The sequence below is a fragment of the Equus asinus genome, chromosome 1, assembly GCF_041296235.1.
Source record: "Equus asinus isolate D_3611 breed Donkey chromosome 1, EquAss-T2T_v2, whole genome shotgun sequence".
Lineage (NCBI taxonomy): Eukaryota > Metazoa > Chordata > Mammalia > Perissodactyla > Equidae > Equus > Equus asinus.
The window spans coordinates 154,270,183-154,293,262 of record NC_091790.1 but is presented as its reverse complement, the minus strand read 5'-3'; the positions used below and the strand labels follow the sequence as shown (position 1 = coordinate 154,293,262).

The following is a 23,080-nucleotide window of genomic DNA, read 5'->3' as shown; positions in this document are numbered from 1 at the left end:
GACATTTGGTTTCCCCCTCACTCTCTGCACTCTATCCACATAGATTTCTTTCTTTTCCTTGAACAAACCTGATGGTTCATTTTCCAGGGCCTTTTCCTAAAAGATTCACTCTGCCTGGCACGCCTTCTCGTCCCCTCTTCTTTTCGTCCTGATTAACTCATACTTATTTAAATCTCAGCTCAAGTGTCAGTTACTTTGGGAAGCTTTTCCTGACCCCAAAGTCTGTTTCAACCTAAATTAATTTAAGGTGATCAGCCAGTATTTCAATTGATTACTAAAAAAAAGGTCAACATTCTTTAGAGGATTATAACAGAAACCAGAGTCTTTACAATATATCATCCACAATGTCCAGTATATATCAAAATTTATAGATATGCAAAGAAGGATGAGACTGATACTCAAGAAAAATGAACAGTCAATAGATACCAACCCCAAGGTGCTCCATTAATTGGATGTAGCAGAAAAAGATTTTAAAGCAGCTATTATAAATATGCTCAAAAATTAAAGTAAAATATGTTTAAAGAGTTAAAGGAAAATAGTATCTTAATGAATGAATAGGGAGTATCAGAGAAAAATGGAAAGTGTAAAAAGGGAACCAAATGGGAATTCTGGAACTGAAGAGTAAATAAATAAATGAAAAATTTCCTGAATGAACTTAGCAGATTGGAGATAGCAGAATAAAGAGGATACATCAATAGAAATTATCCATTTGGGAGTTCTCTTCTGATTGTTCAGAAGAAATGAGAAGTAGGAATTAAGATCATCAGCTGAGAGTAAGGATGGGGAGGAGATTTTGGAGTTTTGAGGATCAGGTCAACTGTATGAAACAAGTAGGAGAGTGGGAAAGTGAATGGACTATAGGGGAACACTGTGTGATTGCCAGGCAACCTTAAGGGCCCCACTTCAGGTTTTTGGTGATAAATTTTGTGTTATTTTAGTTGTTTTCTCCACCTTATACAGCTGTGTGGGTGCTGACATGGACTAGGTGGAGAGTTGTATTTTACCAGGATTGTATTTTGTCAAAGGAGTAAAACAAGTAAGGGCAAAGGAATTGAGAGAGTATATTCAAAATCGTGATTATAATTGACTAAAGAATTTGAAATGAGTAAGGAGAGAAAGGAGAATATTGGGAGATGACATTAGGTCTTGGTATGATCAAAAGATTTTAGAGTCTAATCTAATGCATAAAAGGGTGTGCTGAAAAGATAGGAGAGATCAGAGTGGGTAATGACAAGGGCAAGGGTGATGGTTCTGTAAGTATCATCTGGGGACCTCTTGGGGGTCCCCATGACCCTTTTATGTGGTCTGCAACCTCAAAACCATTTTCATAATAATACTGGGACTTTTATCTGCCTTTTTCACTCTCGTTCTGAGTATACAGTGGCACTTTCCAGAGGCTACACAGTAAGTGATGACTAGTGGGATATGTGATTATGTGTTCTTGTATTTTAAAAATTTCTGTTTGGTTTTTGAATACAGTAAATATCAATAAATATGATAAAACTCCATGTATGGTATACTGTAATTTATCCATTGTACTCTTGGTGGACATTTGGTTTGTTTTTAGTTTTTGCCTATTTACAGAAACTCTTGCTGTGAATATTCCTGAACACGTCTTTCAGGGAACATATATCCACATTTCTGTAGGGTATATTTTTATAGGTAGAATTGTTGCTTCCATAGAGTATGCCTGTATTCAAGTTTATAGGATGTTGCCAAAGAGTTTTTCAAAATGTTGTATCAATTTACATCCACACTAGCTGTGTGTGAATATTCTGTTTGCTCCATATCTTTTTCAACACTTGGTATTATCCTTCATTCTAGCCATATTTGCAAGTGTGTATGTGTGTCTATGTGTGTGATATATTTCATTGTGGGTGTTAATTGACATTTCCCTGATGACTAACAAAGTTGAGTACCTTTCATATGTTAAGTTTCCATTTGGATAAGTAACGTGCTTGTTTTTCCTTTTGGATTGTCTGCCTTTTTCTTAATAATTTATGAGTTCTTTATACATACTGGATTATGAGACTTTTGTCAAATATATGAATTGCAAGTATCTTCTCCCACTCTATGGCTTTGCCTTTTCCTTCTCTTAGAGGTATCTTTTGATGAATAGAAGTTCTTCCCTTTTTTTGACCCAGCTTTATTGAGGTATGATTGACAAATGAAAACTGTGTATATTTAAGGTGTACTTGATATTTTGATATATCACAATCAAGCTAATTAACATATCCATCACCTCGCATAGTTATTATTTCCTTTGTGTGTAGAGAGAACACTTAAGATCTACTGTCTTAGCAAATTTCAAGGATACATTATTATTAACTACAGTTACCATGCTGTACATTAGGTTGCCAGAATTTATTCATCTTATAACTGAAAGTTTGTACCCTTTGACCAACATCTCCTCATTTCTCCCATACCCTAACCCCTGGAAACCACCATTTTACTCTCTGTAACTATGAGTTTGACTTTTTTAGATTCCACATATAAGTGAGATCTTGCAATATTTGTCTGCGTCTGGATTATTTCACTTAGCATAATATCCTCCAGGTTCATCATTTTCTTGCAAATGGCAGGTTTTCCTTCTTTTTTAAGGCTTAACAATATTCTATTGTATGTATAACCCACATTTTCTTTATCCATTCATCTGTCAATAGACAGAAGTTCTTATTTTTAATAAAGTCCACTTTATCTTTTTTTTTTTTTTACCTCCTTATGATTAGTTCTTCTGTGCCTATTGTTTAAGAAACCTTTACCTACCCCAAGGTTATGAAGATATCGTCTTATGTTTTCTTCTAAAGTTTTATGTTTTACCTTTCACACATGGATCTGTGATCCATCTGGAACTGATTTTTGCATATGGTATGAGCTAGGAGGTCCTGGTTCTCCTACCCACACCCTATACCATGTATCTGTCTAGTTGACACAGACCCATTTATTATAAAGGCTATCCTTTTCCTACTGAATTACAGTGTCAATTTTGTCATAGATCAGGTGACCGTGTGTATGTAGGTCTGTTTCTGGCCACTTTATTCTGCTCCACTGGTTTTTTTTGACCCTTATGATAATACCACACTGGCTTAAATACTATAGTTTTAGTTAGTTTTATAATAAGCCTTGATATTTAGAAATCCAAGTCTTCTAGCTCCATTATTCTTCAGATTGCTTTAACTATTCTTGATCCTTTGTGTATCCCTCTTGATTCCTTTTACTCTTTTAAAAATTAGTCTTAATTTAACTAGAGAGTTATTTTGAATTTTTGTAAAATTTTACATTCCAGTTCTCTGTAAATTGATGTAGCATGGTTCTAGTTGTCATAACTTTCTGTTTTAATTTACTAAACAATGCATAAATATAAAACTCATGTGCATTTATATTTTCTTTGCTTCATTTTTCCTCACAAAAATGTATAATATAACAGGATAAAAATAGGTAGATTCAGGCAGAAAGAAAATAAGAGTATAATATAAAACAATAGAAAAGATTAATCCAGGCCTGCTTTTTTGTGGACAGAGTTAGGGCAGAAACTTTGACTCCCATTTTATTAGAATCAAAGCAAAGAGAATCAGTTTTGAGATTCATAGTATCTATAATATAAAAGCAAATCAGTTACTCTAAGGAAGAGTTTTTCCTGGTATTGAAAACTGAAGATGTGAATTTTCTTCTCCGTTGGATTTTAAAGAGGATAACGTGTGATCTAGCAGTGTTTTCAGTAACATTTTGGACATAATTCCAAAGCCCAGTTTATCTGAATGGGCAGTTCTAGAAAATCAGTAATATGGTACAGATATGTGGTTTTCTGATAGACTGACTTGATTCTTCATAAAGGAATGTATAGATACATATATTTTTTTCTTTTTTTTTTTCGCTGAGGAAGATCTGCCCTGAGCTAACATCTGTGCCAATCTTCCTCTATTTTCTATGTGGATCACCTGCCACAGCATGACCACCAGTGAGTTGTGTAGGTCCATGCCTGGGAACTGAACCCAGGCCACTGAAGCAGAGCTCACTGAACTTAACCTTTAGACCCATATGTTGGCCCTTATATATTTTTTTCTTAACCATGTTTTTTGTGGGAATTAGACAACAGAAACCTTAGAATGTATTCTGTGGCAAGAATCTGTGTTGTTCATTAAGGCATATCTGTATGCTTTGATAGACAGCTGAACAGAGGCTAAATGAATTGATATTCTTCAATAATAATAATGCATAGTAATAATACTTTATTGCCAGGTACTGTAATAAGTGATTTATTTGTATTTTTTCATTTAATCCTCACAATAACCCCTTGAAAGTGGGTACCATGGTTATTCCTATTTAATAGATGAAAAAATTAAGTCAAATAACTTGCCCAAGGTTATATACAAGTAAGCAATAGAATCAAGATGCAGTTTCTGGCAATTCTGCCTCAGTTTCTACATGATAATGCTGATGAAAATTAAAAAGCCTAATGCAGGATTTGTGCCAGAATTAGGAGCTTAGGAAATTCAGATAGAGCTAAGGTTTTCCCTCAAGAAACAGTTTCATAGGGGCTGGCCCCATGGCCTAGTGGTTAAGTTTGACACACTCTGCTTTGGAGGCCCAGGTTCGGTTCCCAGGTGCAGACCTAACACCACTTGGTGGTGGCCATGCTGTGGTGGCAACCCACACACAAAATAGAGGAAGATTGGCGGCAGGCCGGTGGCATAGCAGTTGAGTTCGTGTGTTCTGCTTCAGCAGCCCAGGGTTTGCCAGTTTGGTTCCTGGGCATGGACCTATACACTGCTTATCAAGCCAGGCTGTGGCAGGCATCCCACATATAAAATAGAGGAAGATGGGCCTAGATGTTAGCTCAGGGCCAGTCTTCCTCAGCAAAAAGAGGAGGATTCACATTGAATGTTAGATCAGGGCTAATCTTCCTCAAAAAAAAAAAAAACGAGAGAGGAAGATTGGCACAGATATTAGCTCAGGGTGAATCTTCCTCAGCAAAAACAAAACAAAACAAAACAACAGTTTCTAAGTCTACTCTCATATTGACGGATGGGTGAAGAAAACCACATTGTGCTTTGACAAAAGTTTTGCTTGAGATAAATTTGTTTTGTATTTCCTTTAGCTTCCTTTTTTTTTTTTTCTTATTAATGCTTAAGTAAATCCCATTCTTCTGAATAACTATTGTTGAATATGGTCATTGTCTTGGATATTATCACTTTTATTTCTGTTTTGTGAATATTAAGGTTTCAGGGAATCAAGTTGCTTCCTAGATAGATTGGTACTGTTGTAAAGAACTGAAATATAAGCAAATTAAATTACTTTAATGCTTTCTAAAAGGCAATTTTGGATGCATGTCTTTTTTATATTTTCACAGTTTTAAAATATTTTTTGCAGTTTTCTTAAGATGCATGATCTATGTGGAATTATTTAATTGACACTAGTGGAACTTGTCCAGTGTGTTTTGCAGCTGGCATTCCTGACAGCTAAATGAAAATTGCAGATCCAATTTCATCATGTTATGATATTTATACTTTTTTCAAAATTCTTGCATTTTAATGCTTGTTTGTGCACATTGGTTTTGAAATGAACCCAGTAATTTATGTTTGAAACTGCTTTAATTTCCCAAAATAAGTAACTAAATTTTATAGGATTACTTCTATCTGTAGTGATCTGGCTACAAAGAAAATATATTCAAAATTTTAACATTTTTCTATGTTAATTTTCAGGTTGAAGGTTTAGAACAGATGTGGAAAGATGTTCACTTCAGAGAAAGGGGTTGTGGAGGAATGGTTGTCAGAGTTTAAGGTAATATTTACTGTTTTAATATAATAATTATATTCCAAAGAAGGTTTATCTGGGGTTAAATTCCAGTGACTTTTTACTTTTTATGACTGAAAAGCTAAATATCTGTGGAAGCAGAATATGTTCCAACATATCTTAATGATCTTTTCTAGGAAATCAATTCCTTTTTTCTCCCAAGTAGTTCAAAGAGTTTGCTTGTTTTCTTCTCTTCATGACAACACCACAAAGAATGGTTACAGTCTCTGAATGTTGATGTCACTCCCTCTAGTCATCATCAAAGATTCAGTGTTGAAACGTTTCTCCCAATTTGAGGGGCAATGGGAGTAGCCATGATCAACAATGAGGAGAAGATGGGAAGCTATTTGCCCAGCTTTCTGCCAGTGGATCTTCATCTAGTTGGCTAACCCAGTGCCTATATAAGGGGTGTATAACTTTGGTTAGTTGACGAAGAAAAGAAAACTTCTGTTTTATTGTCTCATGAACTCTTCTCTCCGGTAGCTGAAATTGTGTTGCTTTAACCAGCTAATTACCTTCTCCTTGTCCTCTGAGTCTCATTGTTACACATAATTATGTGAGCTTCATGATCTGGAACGACAGGAATGAAGGTTTTGGGCTACAACTGTCACTTTTTTGTCCAGCTCAATCAGCCCAAGATCTTTAGGGACAAATGTATAGTCTGACAAAGTCAGACTTACTGGCTTGTTTCAATGAGAGAGACTACACAACAGATACCATTTGGGCATCTCACCAAACAAAGAAAAAGGTAAAATTCCTACAGGATTTGGAGGAAGGGTGGAGTTTAGAAGAAATTTATTTTGTATTTTGAAGGGCTCAATATAAAGCAGAACTGTGTGTGATGGGATCAAAATCTGCTTTGGACTGTGAAGAGAACCCAGGCTCCTGTTGTCTTGGAAACCACAAAGTTAACATCTCTGTGGAATGTTGTGTTCAGAAACCACTTTTCACAACTCTGCACCTAGGTGGGAAATCCCCAACCTACTTCTCTGTTTCAAGGTGACTTAGATCCTCCGGGAAGAGTAGGATGTTTCATTCTTACTGATACATGTTTAAACAGAGAAGTTTTTGATATCTATGATTTTAGATAACAAGGCTTCTCAGTGAGTAAGAGTACAGTAGTCAATCAAAAAAAGAGGTTGTTATGACACTTTTCAGCTGCAGTATGCCCTTGAGAGAAGCAATGTTTTCTGTTAATATTGCAGCTGGCCTTATTTTGTCATTGTTATCTCATCCTGATGAATGGCTGGGCAGATTTTTACTTTGTTAGCTTTTATAGTCACGAATTGAATCTCCTTCTGTGGATCCCCTAAGTCATCATAAAGTGATGTAAATATTATAAAAATGTACTCTATATAGTGTCTTCTTCGTATTTTAATAGTTTGATTGAATCTTATATATGCTTTTTTTTCCTGCCAGTGTTGTCTTTGTGAGTAAGTGTTCAAGGTGTTTTTAAGCCTCTTTCTTTCTGCTTCAAGAATGTTTAATATGGTTCATTCTATCACATTTTTTTCTTTTTAGCCACTTGATGGAAGTTGTCAAGTTTATAGTTGAGTACCACGTCTAGGACAAGTTTAGTGGTGAAGTCAAATTTGCCAAAGCAAATATCCAGTTGGCCGTTCTTTAATATGGGAGTTGTGGAAAGAAGGCATGTTAAAGGATGGGGCATAGGGGAGGGGTCAACTATTAAGGCAAATAATTGAAAATCATGACTGATTCCCTTCCCTTTCCATCTGTTTATTTCCTTCCCTTCCTAGCTTCCATATGTAAGTCGCCTAGAGAGTGCAGTAGTGAGGGGAAGGGGATAATGAAGCAGTATGGACAGCAGTGTGCCCTAGTGTTTGAAGAAGTGGGGGTTGGAGCAAAGGGTTGTAGAGGTGGCATGTAGAAGATTCAGCAGGGCGGTTACATTGGTAGTTTGGTTACTTTGAGCAAATAAGTAAATACATGGAGAATAATGGGAGTTAGATTTCTTCATGTCTGAGAAAGGAATTAGAATGGAGAAAGACAAGAAAGAACCCTAAGGTGTTGTATTAGAATCAGAGGAATCAGTGTGAACTCATGGGTCTAAATATGTATATGATATATTTATGTATGTGTATCTGTACATAAATGCATACATGTATCTCCTAGCTTTGTTTACTGAGAGAGCCATGAAGCAATGGCTCTCCAGTAGCAATGAGTACACCAAACTCCCAGATCTTGTTTTCTAAATACCATCTTCTATTAAAAGAAACTAGGATATGAATAAACAAAGTATGATCTAAGTAATATTTTATCAATATAACATATTATGTGAGTAGTGATATTTTATAAAAATTTTCGTAAATTTAACTCAAGGGTAAGGAAATTTTGCCATTGAGAGGAGGGGAGTGAAATCCTGGGACCTATAAAATAAAAAGAAATTTAATTTTTCTTTAACTCCCGAAGATTAAATTTACCCAATTTTCAATCAGTTTGATATAGCAAATGTTTTAAATTATTGTCATCTATATCATAGCCAGTTTAAGGGAAGTTATTTCCTATTCATTGGTTAATTTAGTAGGTATTCCTGAAAATTATTTTGAGAACATTATTCTGAATTGTGTTAATGTGTGTTGAATTCAGCTCTGTTTATGTTTGATAAAGAGATTAAGGTTATCAGGCAAAATCAGCAACATACTAAATGTAATAGAAGATAGAAAGTTCTTGAGAACAAATTTCTTAAATACTTTTAAAATAGAGTATCTTGTCTTTTGAAATGGTTTGTGATGTTAATTACATATTTTGGTTAAAATATTTAAGAAAGGAAGTTTGGGGGTGTATATATATATTTTAAGAAGCCTCTGCTTGGTTAATTTAATAACTATGGTGCTAATAAGGCCAAGGTCATGGTGATTGATAAAGTGATACGGAGTACATTGGGCTAAGAAGTCAGAGCCATTTGATCTAATCACAATTCTTCCACTAGGTGGTTTTATGATGTTGGACAAATCATATGCTTCTTTAGTCTCAGTATCTTCATCAGAAAAATTGAAGTAGATGCTCTACGAAGATGGTTTTAACTCTACACTGTTCCACGGTCACAGTCTGAACTCCCTTCCTCATAACCTCACTCACTTTCTCTCAAATGCACAAAGGCAACACAATCTGCTTGTGCAAGTGTTGGTTTTTTTTTTGCCTTTGGGAAAATTATTCAGTATCTATTCTAGCTATGGGCCCTTGTTAGTATTCTCTTTATATACCAACAAAGTGATTAGACTGGGATTTCATTATTTAAGATTTCATGAATAGTTCAATCTCTATCTTTTCAAAAATTTATTTGTAAAATATTATCTTTCAGATTGTTTTTCTTATTATTATTCAGATGTTATTGTTCAGATGTTTTTCTTAATACGATGTGTAGATTTATCTAGCAGATTTCCAGACTCCTAATTTTTTCAATTTTCTGGTAGTCACTGAATCTCAATATGTGACTCAAAATCCTGTCTTATGTGTGATGTTGTTAAACCAGAGCTGTTTTATTTATTGGTTCTCCACCCATCTGTCTGTCTTCATTAATTCTCCTCCACCCAACCCATATCACCTCCTTACATTTTTTTTTTTTAAAGATTTTATTTTTCCTTTTTCTCCCCAAAGCCCCCAGTACATAGTTGTATATTCTTCGTTGTGGGTCCTTCTAGTTGTGGCATGTGGGATGCTGCCTCAGCATGGTTTGATGAGCAGTGCCATGTCCGCGCCCAGGATTCGAACCAACGAAACACTGGGCCGCCTGCAGCGGAGCGCGCAAACTTAACCACTCGGCCACGGGGCCAGCCCCCAACCTCCTTACAGTTTTTAAAAACCATCTGCCAAACGGTACTTTTATTAAACATCTGTCTTCTTCAGATTTTGCCAAGACTAATTTCCCATTAGTACTTTTTTTTTTTGTCTCCAGTTCTGTCTTCTGAAAAATGAGAAAGCTTAGCTGGTATTTAAGAAGGCCAGTACTTTTGAACTGGTACAGTACAAGAAAATTTAAAGGTTTGCTGTAACAATGTTTAATCCATTAGGCTCTTTTAGATCTTAAGTTTTTCAAAACACTGTTCATAAACACAGCAGTTATATTTTCTCTCCTTCTTTAGACAAAAGTAACTTTTTCCACCTTCACAAAATGAAATAATGACAGAATTGTGATAAAATGTAATAGTTCACTGCACTAATTTTTGGGAGACCCTTCCTCTCATTTAACAGTATTAGCCTAAGTCTAGAATATTTTCTACAGCTTATCTTTTCAGAAAAAGAGCTGTCGTTTTGCCTTTGGCTGTTTCACAGAAAATATTTTACCTCATGAGGGTTAGTTGGTACATAAACTGAAAACTGTAATTCACGTTTTTAATGTTCCAGTTTTAGCCTAGAATAGTATATATAATGTTATAATGATCTTTCTATTCACTAATAGTTTAAGATTTATATTTCAATTCACTTAGTTTTAAATTTTACAGTTAGACACATACACATATATATATATAATAATGTAGTTTCATATATAATTCAGATGTATTTCCATTCAGGGGATTAGAAATCTGCTGCTTATTTGACTATGATTTCCTTACATATAAATTCTCCTATTATTAGGTTACTCTTGATCAAATAATGGAAATGGAATGTTGCCTGGGGATCTTTTGTTACCTGCTTTTGAAATATTGAAGAATGCCCTAATCTCCTCTTTATGTAAGCAGTTGCAGTGGAAGCTTTTTTTTCTGCTCTGGATAATGGTAGAAGGTTCCCAGATAGTTCACATTTACTTACCACTCCGACAAACAAAACTATCTTATTAAATTACAAAAAGCATCTATTCACTTATATATCCTAAGGTGAAATGTGACCTATTTTTAAAGAATCTGCTGAAGTGTAAACAGTGACAGTATTTATTTCTTATTCTGTTCATCCATAATAAATTCCTTCAGCAAAGGATTGAGACCTTGTGCTGAGTGCTGTGGATGGAGAGACAAAAAGATAGTTCTTGACCTCAAGGAGCTGGCAGTAAAGTAAAACTGAATCAAATATCCTTAGTATAAAAAATTATGCCATTTACTTTTCTGTGTTTATTTATGCACACACACACCTGTATATACTAACCATAACCCATTTTAAATCATGAAATACTAGGATATGGGACATGTAAGTAAGAGAGTATATCTTAGACTGACTGTTAACAATATCTTGAGATTATCATTTGTTGATTGATTGATTGATTGAAGTAATTTACATGAGAAAGAATAGTGACTTGGGAGACAGATGTTGTTAAGAAGTATACTCTATAGGGATAGATTTTTTTATCATATGTTATAATGAAGTGTTTTGTTTTGTTTTCAGATTTCTCTACTCCTTTTACCTAACATGATCTGACTGGAGTTTTCCCTCTTCTCGTTCCTCTCAGTCATGGTGTCCTTTCTGAATGGGTGGTACTGGCAAGCTGTGACTAATTGTCCATGTTGGTTTTTTTTTTAAGATTTTATTTTTTTCCTTTTTCTCCCCAAAGCCCCCTGGTACATAGTTGTATATTCTTCGTTGTGGGTCCTTCTAGTTGTGGCATGTGGGACGCCACCTCAGCGTGGTTTGATGAGCAGTGCCATGTCCGTGCCCAGGATTCTAACCAACGAAACACTGGGCCCCCTGCAGCGGAGCGCGCGAACTTAACCACTCGGCCACGGGGCCAGCCCCTAATTCTCCATATTTTAAATGGCATTAGGAAAACTAGTTTGTTGGTAGCATGGCTATCTTTTTCTCCAGTTCTAAGAGGTTTAAAATTTTCCAGTTCTGTAAAGTAGAAGAGCCTTACCTAACTTAACAGTCACAATATGTAACTCAGGAGTGACTTTGCTAATCTGTGCCTTTAAACATTTGAAGGTTTGAGACATTACTAGATCCTTATACAACATATTTATTAAGAAGCAGGATCAGTAGCGCTAATGAAATTTGTAACTTGTATAATGCTACAAAAAATATATCTCTGGCTTTAGATGTGGTTTGTGTTCTCATTTCTAACCCCAAACTGTGATCAGAGATGAAGTGTTGTTAATTTATGTTCCTGTTGATGATAAGAGGATTAAATATATTTTTTGTTTTATTTTTGCAATTTTTTTGTTGAGATATTCACATAACATAAAATTCACTGTTTTAAGGTGAAAACACAGTGGTTTTTAGTGTATTCACAATATTGTGCAACTAACACCAGCATCTAATTCTAGGACATTTCTATTACCCCCAAAAGAAACTCTATACCTGTTAGTCACTCCTAATTCCTCCTCCCCTCTCCTCTCCCTGGCGACAACTAATCTATTTTCTGTCTATGGATTTGCCTATTCTGGACATTGCTCAAAAATAAGATGTATTTTTTAAAATTTGTTTAGACACTGCCAGAAACATCTTTACCAAATTACGCCACAAATTTGAAAGACAAGAGTTCTTTAGTTTCATCTCTCTATAAAGTTATCCAGGAACCACAAAGTGAGGTAAGTGCTCTTACACATTATTGTGCTGATAGTATTAAGTTGATTGATTTTTAATTTTTTATTGTGCAATATAACATATATAAAAGTAAGAAAAGTATATTTTTAAAGAACTATAATATATATTGTAGAGTGTTTAGCTCATTACCCTTGAGAAATGAAGTAGAAGGTATAAGAGAAGACTATGTTATGTCCAAAAAATGGCAGAGTGAAAAAAAACTATAATAAAAAGAATTCCAGTTTACCATCCCCCAGGCCAAGAAATAGAATTATTACCATATTCCAAAGCCGTCTCTGAACATGTTCTTCCTCCTCATGTATCTATCTACCTGTCTTGCTGGAGGTAGCCTAGAAAGTTTGGGTCACTACATTCGTTTATTCATTCAGCAGATATTTGTGTGCCCAGTATGAGCCAGCTGCAATACTGGGCAACAGAAAATCAAAGATGAATAACACGTGTTCTTTATCCTGAAAGAGGAAAGGGTGAGAAAATAAGTAAACACATGCTTTCAAAGCAATGTTTAACTGAGTCTAGATGGATATGCACAAGTTTTCCAGGTGTACAGGTAAAAGGACATTCCAAGTCATAGGGAGAGTGTATGGAGGCCTGAGAAAATACAAGGCGTTTAAGGAGTGGCCAGTAGTTTGGTACAGCTGGTGCTTTTCCCAATCTTTCCTTCTTTCCTTTTGCCCTCCATCTCATTTCCTCTTTTTGGATAGCAAATTTAATTTGAAAATGATAAAATGATCTGTACTTTAGATTCTAGTGCTTATAAATCTCATCATTCATAGTAGAAATAGAAAAGGATTGGAAATAGTGTGGATAACAAAAAGACATGGCATTTGGAAAAAAGCAAATAGGCTGATATAGTAGTTAACAGGAGAGGATAAGACGATGGTAGGAACTGAAGCTGGAAAGACAGGTTTAGGTGGTAACCATGGTGGGCCTTGAATTCCATAAGTAGTTTAGAGGGTTTTTTGCACTGAAGGGATGACTTGATCAGATTATTGTTTTAGGAAGGTGGCTGTTTGGAGGGTAGATTGGAGAATGGAAAAGTGGAAAGCAAGAAGACTAGGGGGCTATGAAAATAGCCTGAGAGGAAGCCCCTGAGAACCTGAACTAGGGCAATGTCAGTGGGAATGGAAGGAGATGGAGCGGAAGGGAGAGATGTGAGGTATGTAATTTTTTTTGTGCTTGAGTTTGGTAGATGACATGATAGGCTCTAACACCGCTAATATTATTATTCACTGATAAAATAACTGTATCCTGGAGTCCAGTCCAATATGGACCTATGTGTCTTTGGGATAAAACTATCAAAACCAGAGTCTTTGGTTGTTTGAGTAGTTTACCCCTTTTGGTGGGAATCTGGAATAACCCAGCTTCTGATTATGCATCATAGATTTTAGGTGCTGAAGAAAAGATTAGGGATTATATTGACAAGCCAAAAACTTGAACTGGAATAACTGACTAGAACAATGATATTTTCCTTATCCCTTCCTCCTGCCCAAAGCTTCTTAATTTGCATAGAATGTATAGGTAGCTTGTTTCCTTGAAGAGTTTTAGTTTTTAAAGTATTTGGTTAGAAGCTGTTTTAAGGTCTTCCATGTTTAGTTGAGAATTATTTCACCAAATAAAGTATACTTATATGCTTTATTAGTATTTTTAACAAATTAAATCTTGTTTATCATTTACTGCTTAGTATTTTGAAAGACTTAAAAGTTATGCCTCTGATGAAGTTGTCTTAACTAGGCTACTCTGGATAGGCTACTCTTTCCCATCTTCTATCCCTGCTTTAGTCATTTAATGGCATTTTTTTTTTTTAAGATTTTATTTTTTTTTCCTTTTTCTCCCCAAAGCCCCCGGTACATAGTTGTATATTCTTCGTTGTGGGTCCTTCTAGTTGTGGCATGGGGGGCGCTGCCTCAGTGTGGTTCGATGAGCAGTGCCATGTCCGCGCCCAGGATTTGAACAAACGAAACACTGGGCCACCTGCAGCAGAGCGCGCGAACTTAACCACTTGGCCACAGGGCCAGCCCCCCATTTAATGGCATTTTTTTTTTTTTTAAAGATTTTATTTTTTCCTTTTTCTCCCCAAAGCCCTCCGGTACATAGTTGTGTATTCTTCGTTGTGGGTCCTTCTAGTTGTGGCATGTGGGACGCTGCCTCAGCGTGGTTTGATGAGCAGTGCCCTGTCCGCGCCCAGGATTCGAACTAACAAAACGCTGGGCCGCCTGCAGCGGAGCACGCAAACTTAACCACTCGGCCACGGGGCCAGCCCCCATTTAATGGCATTTTTATGTCACATTTCTATTACCAGTAGAAATCAATCTCTTGGGGTACAGACTTTTTACATATGAATGGATTGTTGTAAAAGTTCATTTGTAACTTAGGTGTTTCAGAATTCAGAGTGTATTTTAGAATGGAAAGTAGGTACCTGATGATTAGGTTCTCATTAGATCCATCAAAAGTCCATTTAACACAAGAAAATATGTTTGAGGTGCAGTTTTCTCTAATAGTACTGTAAAACCTCCCCACCAAATATAACAATGTTCCCATGAGAAAATACATTCAAGAATTCAAACCAGACAACAGGAACACAGCATGTTCTAATGCTCCGTTGCTTGTCTCAAATATATTCAAAGTAGGTATGTCAAACACTGCCTGTATTTCCAACATTTTATGTCGGTTTATTCCCTCCTGACATTTTTCAGCTATGTTTATAAAGAGTTCAAAAAGCCTTGGCTCTACTTCTGACCTTCGTGAGCTGTGTGATTTCGATCATAGCAGATAGTCTCTTTGTCTCAGTTTCCTTATGTAGAAAGTATGGATAATGATATTCTACCCTACAGAGTTGTGGGAATTGAACAGGTTCATGTGCGTGAAAGTACTTTGCAAGCTGTAAAACACTGCACAGTTACTGGTATTTATCTCTATTGGTTTGATATGCATAATTTCATCTAATCTCATTGCAACATATAATTTCTACATCCCCTTTGAATCTGTCTTCATTTGGTTCTGCTTTCATAAAGCAAAAATGCTTTTAGTTTTGGATTTAAGCTGGTTATAAGGCCTTTTGAAGGCGTTTTGATTAAAATTGATTATGTGTTCATGCAGACTGTTGAATAAATTTTCAACATAAGGTTTCATAATTTTGCAAATGCTTGTTAGACTATATCAACTGATTTAATCAAAGCTTTTCCAGGTATTTAGAGATGAGGGATGTTACACCACATTACAAGATTATTGATACTGGGCCACAAAGAAATTTTAAAAACTCCACCCTGAAAGCTAACCATCCCCTTAGCAGTCTGTCTTTCTTCCTACCACCCCTGACTTTATTATTCCAAATTCCTGCCCTAGATGCTTTTCTTGCTGTCTGTGAATGGGGTTACTTTGCCTCTAACCTCTAGTTTCCTGTTACCTTTGCCATGCCACTGTGGACACCTGTTGCCCTCTAATCACCATGTTGAGAGTGGAAAAAATATTCCTTGTCAGAAGTTAGATAATTTTTCAATAGTTAAGACTAGTTTGACTTATTGAAGTGTAACTTTTGCTATACCTTGTATAAATAATACTGACTTTAATTACACCCAGCTTACATATTTAACTTATTTGAAATCAGAACCTCCACTGTGAATTAGTTTTTGTTCATTACACCTATTGGTAGTAGAAAATCTATTTAGTAAATTGACTTAAATCTATTGCCTAAGTTAGTGAAGTGAATGAACTACACTTCATTGAAAATGTAATATCCTGATGGTTTGAAAAATCAATACCCTGTGAATTTTTTGACACATTTGTTTGACTGTGTGATGATTGCATATGCTTTAAGGTAACACTTACCTATAAGAGTCTCTTACCTTGACTTTCTAATTTAAAAAAAAGTCTATTATAAAGATACAGTCAGTTGTATTAACTAAATAATGTTAGGGGTGTGGTGGGAGAGGAAAAGGTTATAGATAACTCCAAATAATGTTTAAAACAAAATGACAACAACGTTTAGGTTATCCAGGGGCCATTAACCATGGTTGCAGTAGGGATCTAGACCTAGGGGCTCTATTATTATTCAGCTACTCTGCACACCAGTCATTGCTGTCAGGTGCTGCCTAGTTATAAGCTCAGGAGGATGATATGACAGTAACTACCTAGGATTCCCATTTCAATTTCTCCAGCCCTGTAGGTAATTAATCATTTATATATTGGCATGTTTTATCAAGAGGAAAGAATATTAAGGAAGAAACTTCTTACAACCTAGCTATTTTAAGAAGTTAAAAAGATAAGGGTTTAACTACAATACTACCTTAGAGTTATAGAATATTAAAGTTTACAAAGTGCTTCCATATACACTTGTTTTGCACTATTTGGCCTTCCACTAGAGTTCGAAGGTTTACTAAATAGCTTAGCAGTGAATAGTTTTCCTCCCCACAAAATGCAAACATTTATGTATTTCAGTAATTACCAATCAGGGAAAACCTTTTGTATTTCTTATATCAGTGTCACTCAAATACAGTCCAATCCTTGAATTAACGTTTCGTCTTTCTTCCAGTTGCTAGAACCTGTCTGTCACCAGCTCTTTGAATTCTACCGCAGTGGAGAGGAGCAGTTGCTTCGATTTACTCTGCAGTTTCTTCCAGAACTGATTTGGTGCTACCTTGCGGTCTCAGCCAGCCGAAATGTGCATAGCAGTGGATGCATTGAAGCTCTTCTTCTAGGGGTTTACAATTTGGTTTGTATTTAATGTAGTTAATAAAATGTTTTTTGGCTAAAGCAAATACATAATAGCAGCTACTTTTCATTTTAGTAAAGCTAATATTTGTTTTTCATACATCAAGTGACGCATAGCTCCTTCTCCCAAAATTAACTTTATGGAAGTTGAGGGCTGTACGGATGGACATACATATAATTATGTAAATATAGCTTTTTGGATTGATTGAAGACTGAAAATCAGACCATTTCAGTTCTTTTATAGAGGTATCTGAAAATATCAATGTTGAATTTTAAACTTTTTAAATTAAAAATTCGTTATCTATAAATTGTCTGTTTGTGACCTTCACGAAAAGTTTGGGAGAAAAGATCTAGTCTGGTATCTATCACTAATAATTTCATGGAATCTGTCTCCAGGTTTACACCATTGATTTAACATATAGTTTGTATTACTAATTGTATTTGTATGTTAATTTGTACGGTATTTTAGTTATTTAAAGTTTGTAATGTTTTTTGAGGAAGATTAGCTCTGGGCTAACATCTGCTGCCAATCCTCTTTTTGCTGAGGAAGATTGGTCCAGAGCTAACATTTGTGCCCATCTTCCTCAACTTTATATGTGGGATGCCTGCCACAGCATGGCTTAATAAGCAGTGTGTACATCTGGGCCTGCGATCTGAACTGGCGAACCCTGGGCCACCAAAGTGGAATCCATGAACTTAACTGCTACACCACCAGGCTGGCCCCTAAAGTTTGTACTTTTTAAAATGGAAAAGATATGTAAGGGCCTTTTTCTTGGTGTATTTCATAACTATGTTAATTGATTTAGAAAATGTAACTTTTCACATGAGAAAAATGAGTGATTATGAAGACGTTACATCTGTATTTTAGCCATCCTTAAAACTATATGTTACTTATACTTTAAAAGTGGACGGTTAACTCCTGGTGTTTGTGGATAACTGATAATGGGTTATCATAGTTTAGGATTTTGATTGACTTCAAAATTCTTTTCTCCTCAGGTATTTTTTTTAGACTAACAATTTAAATTTAGCTTTTAAATTTATGTTTAAAAAATAAATATTTTAAGATATTTTCTTTCACTTTTGTAGGAAATAGTTGACAAACAGGGACATAGCAAAGTATTGAGTTTTACGATTCCATCTTTATCTAAACCATCTGTATATCATGAAGTAAGTGACATTTTTTCTAAGTAAGTTTATTGGTTCTAAGATTTGAAGTTGCTATAAATTAGGGTCTGGTTATTGCAGCAAAAAAATATTGATCAATTTATTAGTACCTTAAAAAGTATAGAATACCATACAAAGTATTTACTATTCCGAAAGTGAAATGGGAAATCAAAATCATTAAACTTTGAAGTAAAACCTGATTGTAAGAGATCTATTGAAGGTATTCATTTTGAAATATTTTTCTTTCCTTCTGGTGGATAAAACTAGTCTAATTTTTTTGTATGGCAATTATATATTTCCGTGGTAGAATTTTTGAAGTTAATCTATTTCTATTTGTGATTTAATTCTTAATTATTTGTTAAATCTTTGAGCAGAAAATTAGTAGGCAGTCTGAATATTTTTATGATAAATGATGCTTATGGCAATCACTCTTAGTGGTATATATATTCTAAATATCACATTTTCCACAGAATGGCTTTTTTTTCTTTAGCCTTCCAGCATTGGGTCCATGGCTCTGACCGAGAGTGCACTATCCCAGCATGGTTTGTCAAAAGTTGTGTACAGTGGACCTCACCCCCAGAGGGAGATGCTGACAGCACAGAATAGGTATACTGTAGAGACACCACCTGCTATCCTACTGCACTGATTTTTAAAAAATTATTTTAGTAGATTTATGAATAATGTTTAATGAGTTGTATGTAACAATTTTTTAAAAATAGAGTCATTTTATGCAAGAGAAAAACACGTCTTCCTGATTTGTCGCTTACACTGTGCTTCAGGTGTTATCTGGAACACTGAATTTTTAAGATGAGTTTCATATGACTGTTACTTGGGAAGTCTTCTTTTTCCTTTTAGTTTCATATTATTATTGGTATGATTACATTGTACATGTCTGTTCTGTAACATAATCTCTCTCCCCAATGCTTGCTTAGTTATGGTTGACTTCTTAGAATTCTAAAGATTTGTGAATATTGTTTTGGTTTATCTTTAGGTTTGAAGTGTTGACATTCCTTTTGTTGTGTTACAATGCTGCCTTAACCTATATGCCCAGTGTTTCTCTTCAGTCACTGTGTCAGATTTGTTCAAGGTAAATTAAAATTCAAATTTTTTTAATATTGAAATATAGATTACTAGTTTGCTACATATCTAAGTTATTTTTGTTTTATTTAATCATTTGTTTAAAACATTAAATAAAATTAATATGAGGCTCAGCCTAGCCAAAACATAATCCATAATTACACCGATTATGGTGGAATTGCTCCCTATAAATGATAGTCACAAAAAACACAATGAAGAGGGTAAAGCTGAATAATATTTCAATGGAATATTTAATCAGAAAATGATCATACTATATAGTTAAAAAGATAAAACTGTTATGACCTTTTGATTTTGGGCATGTGGTTGGTTTCTGTTTTGTTTGCTTTTAAAAAATTATTATTTTATTATGCTCTAATTTGGTAAAAGAAATAAGTAAGAGATGCTGATTTTTAAGCTTTGCTTGTTTAAAAAAGTTGAGCTAAGAGGTTGGTTAAATAAATAATGTAGTACTTAGGTATACTATGCAAACACTTAAAAATTCCTATTAAAAAGAGTATTTAATGATAGTATATATAGTGTGATTCCAGCATTGACTGAATATGACCAGGATATTAACAAAAATTATGTCTAGTTGGTGGAATATGGCTTAATTTTTTTCCTGTGTGTTTTTCTTTTATTCTCTAAATTTTCTATGATGAACATGTTACCTTTTTAAAGCAACTAAAAAAAGACATAGAAAATGCCTTTGGTAATTCAAGTAAATAAGGGAAAATATAGAAATAAAAAACTTGTAGAATAATTTAGATTTGGGGAACTTATTTAGAAAATTCAGCTTTGGAAAGTTAGTAAGAGAGAGGGTACATAAAGCAATACTTAGAAATCAAATCAAGACAGAACAGACAAAAAAGCAGAAATTGATACTGCATAGGATAGAAAACCATACAGGACCAGAGGGAGAAGGGAGGTAACGAAGGCAAGGGGCTTGTTAGAGACAACAGAGAAGTGAGAGTCTTTCAGATGAGTCCTGAACTGGAGCATAATTACATTTCCTAGGCCTTGGAAGATGGTACCAATGTGCTGTCTCTCCCGCTTACTGAGTCTTTCCAATATGTTTCTTGTTTTAAATCCTTTAAAGGTAGAGGTGCCCAGAGTTTTGAATTTCACAGATCTGTAAAATTTCAAAAAAGCTGGAGCGGGTAGGGTATCTACATAGTGTTGTCAACTTCTTATTTTGCCAAGTCATTATATTTTAAATATCTGCCATCCACATTATTTAACAAATGGGGAACTATTTTAGCACCAAAAAGGGGGAAGAGTGGAAGGGAAGGACAACAATTTATAAATTAAAAATAGGATGTTTAGTTTTCCTTGTTTCTTTCCTGTTTCACTATGGTCCAGTGAAAACTTTGTTTTGGACTAAAATGAGTGTAAGGACCAATACTTCAGAAACGTTGGTTTAAGGAATAACTTGATGCAGCAAGTTTCACCTGTAGAACTAAAAACACACTGCAAAACCCAGGTCCTACTCTGAAGTAGCATCTTAGATAGGTAGGACCCAGGAATGCATGTGTATGTATATATATGTCGTTTGATCATGTCATTCAGGCTATATTAGAAGAGTTCATTGCAAGTGGAGAGGAGGGTCAAAATATCCCATGAGTGAGACAAAGGGGGCCTGACCTAAAGAAGTAGTTGTGGGGAGAAGGAGGAAGGGTGGGATTGAGTCACATCTTGGAAGTATAATCAGGGGGTGAGACTGAAGGAATAAGAGGAGTGTGTAATTATTCCTACATTTAGTTTGAATAGCCGGCTGGATGGTAGTATCATTAAATGAATTTGGATAAATAAGACATACTGTTTTGGAAGATGCTAAGTTTCAGATATGTTGATTTTTAGATATATGGCATAGATGTCACTTTTGTCTGTCGTGTCCTCTCTCCCCACCCCCAACATCTTCCATTAATAGCACCTCTAGCTCTCTTACCTTTAGGAACTAATCTTCCTCTATATAATCAAGTATAATCATGTAATTATGGTGAGGCTGCCGATAAAATTATCTGTGACAAGAGATCACCACCTTAATATCTATTTTTTCCTTTTTCCTTTTAATAATATATAAGATACACTTCCCTCACCTCTCCCCAAAGAATTTTATCTAGAACAATGGTCACCTGCTAGAGACCACGTTTTCTACTTTCCTTGCATCTAAGTGTAACCATGTGACTAGTTCTGAACAATGATCTGTTAACCGAAGTGGTGCAACTTCTAGGTTGTACCCTTGAAAAGCACCTCCACGCCTTCCACTCTCTCTTTCTCCCTCCTTGCAGGATAGAAGGCAGATGTAATAGTAGTGATCCATCACCATATGGACAAGGGTAACATCCTAGAGAATGGCAGAATCCCAAGAAAGAAGGAGCCTGAACACCTTAGGAACATAGCCAATCTACCCCCAGACCATCTGCCAGCTTGGACTTTTATGTGAAAGAAAAATAAATATCTACTTTAAGTTACCATTATTTACCTCTGTTAAAACAGCCAGACCAATATTTACACTGATACACTACTCTTCCAATAGTACTACCCAGGCTACCCAAGACCAATTTGATCATGTCACTCCCTTGCTTAAAACAACAAAACAAAAACCTTTACTTGCTTTCCACTGCCTGCTTGATAAAGCCTAGCAGGTTATAAGACACTCTGTGATCTGACCCCTAGCCAGCTGGCGTCTCTGTGATTTTCTATTGTCCTCATATTCTATCCTACTAAAATTTCCCTAGTCTCCTCGATGTCATGCTGTTTCATCCCTCTCTGCTTATGCCCTTTCCTATATTTTCCCTCAGAAAATACCACTCAAGGCTCAGTTCAAAAGAATCTCTTTCTGGGAACTCTTCTCTGACCCTCTTCTTCTTCCCCTAGAGTTTACCACTTTCTCCTTTTGCCACCTCTGTAATTTGTTCATGGTGAATATTTACAACACAGTCTCCATGATTAGATTGTGAATCCCTGTGGGAACTCATCTTTCATTTGTATCCCTACTGTCTGACAATAATATAAATCTTTAATAAGTATTTGCTGAATGAATAAATGAAATAATTGAAGAATACTATCGAATATTGGTTCTCTATTATTTACTGCCATCCCTATCATAAAGGTGTAAGGCGTAAGAAAATAAAATTTTTCTAAGTTTGCTCCCTTAGATAATAAGAGTAAGAGGAGTCTCTATTCTAGTTTGGATATAAGTTTTTGTAATATGAAACAAAATTTGAGTTGGTTTTATTTCATGTACAGCTAATTTTTCTCAGTTTCTGTCTTAGTCATCTCAGGTGCTATAGCAAAATACCATAGACTGGGTGGCTTAAACAATAGGTGTGTATTTCTCACAGTTCTGGAGGCTGGGAAGTCCATGGTCAAGGTGCCAGCAGATTTGGTTTCTAGTGAAGGCCCTCTTCCTGGCTTGCAGGTGACTGCCTTCTCGCTGTATCTTCACATGGCAGAGAGCAAGCTCTAGTCTTTCTTTCCCTTATTATAAGGGCACTAATCCCATCATAGGGGCCCCACCCTGGTGATCCCATCTAAACCTAGTTACTCCCAAGGGCGCACCTTAAAATACCATCGTATTGGGGCATTAAGGCTTCAACTTGTAGGGGGCACGCACATTCAGACCATAAATATCCCTGTTCCCTTTTACTCTTGATTCTAAAGAGTTCTAAGATCCTCTCAATATCAAATGAATTTATATTTATTCTTTAAAGTTGCTTTGAATTAATGATGTCCTAGGAACATATTTTTGAAATGATCTGTGGTATGCTTGGGCATGTTTAAGTGAAGGCTTTGATTTATTGAGTAGAGGAAATATTAAGTTTCAGGTAGTAATTGTATGGGAGGA

The 23,080-nt window shown here is 35.4% G+C and overlaps 1 protein-coding gene across 2 annotated transcripts in view; it reads left to right on the top strand.

Moving 5' to 3' along the window:
• Positions 1-23,080, top strand: part of HYCC1 (hyccin PI4KA lipid kinase complex subunit 1) — a 74,171-nt gene that overhangs the window by 26,964 nt on the left and 24,127 nt on the right. For both annotated transcript variants that reach the window (XM_014830606.3, XM_014830607.3), the window contains exons 2-7: positions 5,703-5,781; positions 12,168-12,269; positions 16,814-16,993; positions 18,079-18,159; positions 18,647-18,762; positions 19,148-19,243. In XM_014830606.3, coding sequence (XP_014686092.1) covers positions 5,731-5,781; positions 12,168-12,269; positions 16,814-16,993; positions 18,079-18,159; positions 18,647-18,762; positions 19,148-19,243 — 626 coding nt within the window. In that variant the 5' untranslated portion in view covers positions 5,703-5,730. The remainder of the gene's footprint in view (positions 1-5,702; positions 5,782-12,167; positions 12,270-16,813; positions 16,994-18,078; positions 18,160-18,646; positions 18,763-19,147; positions 19,244-23,080) is intronic.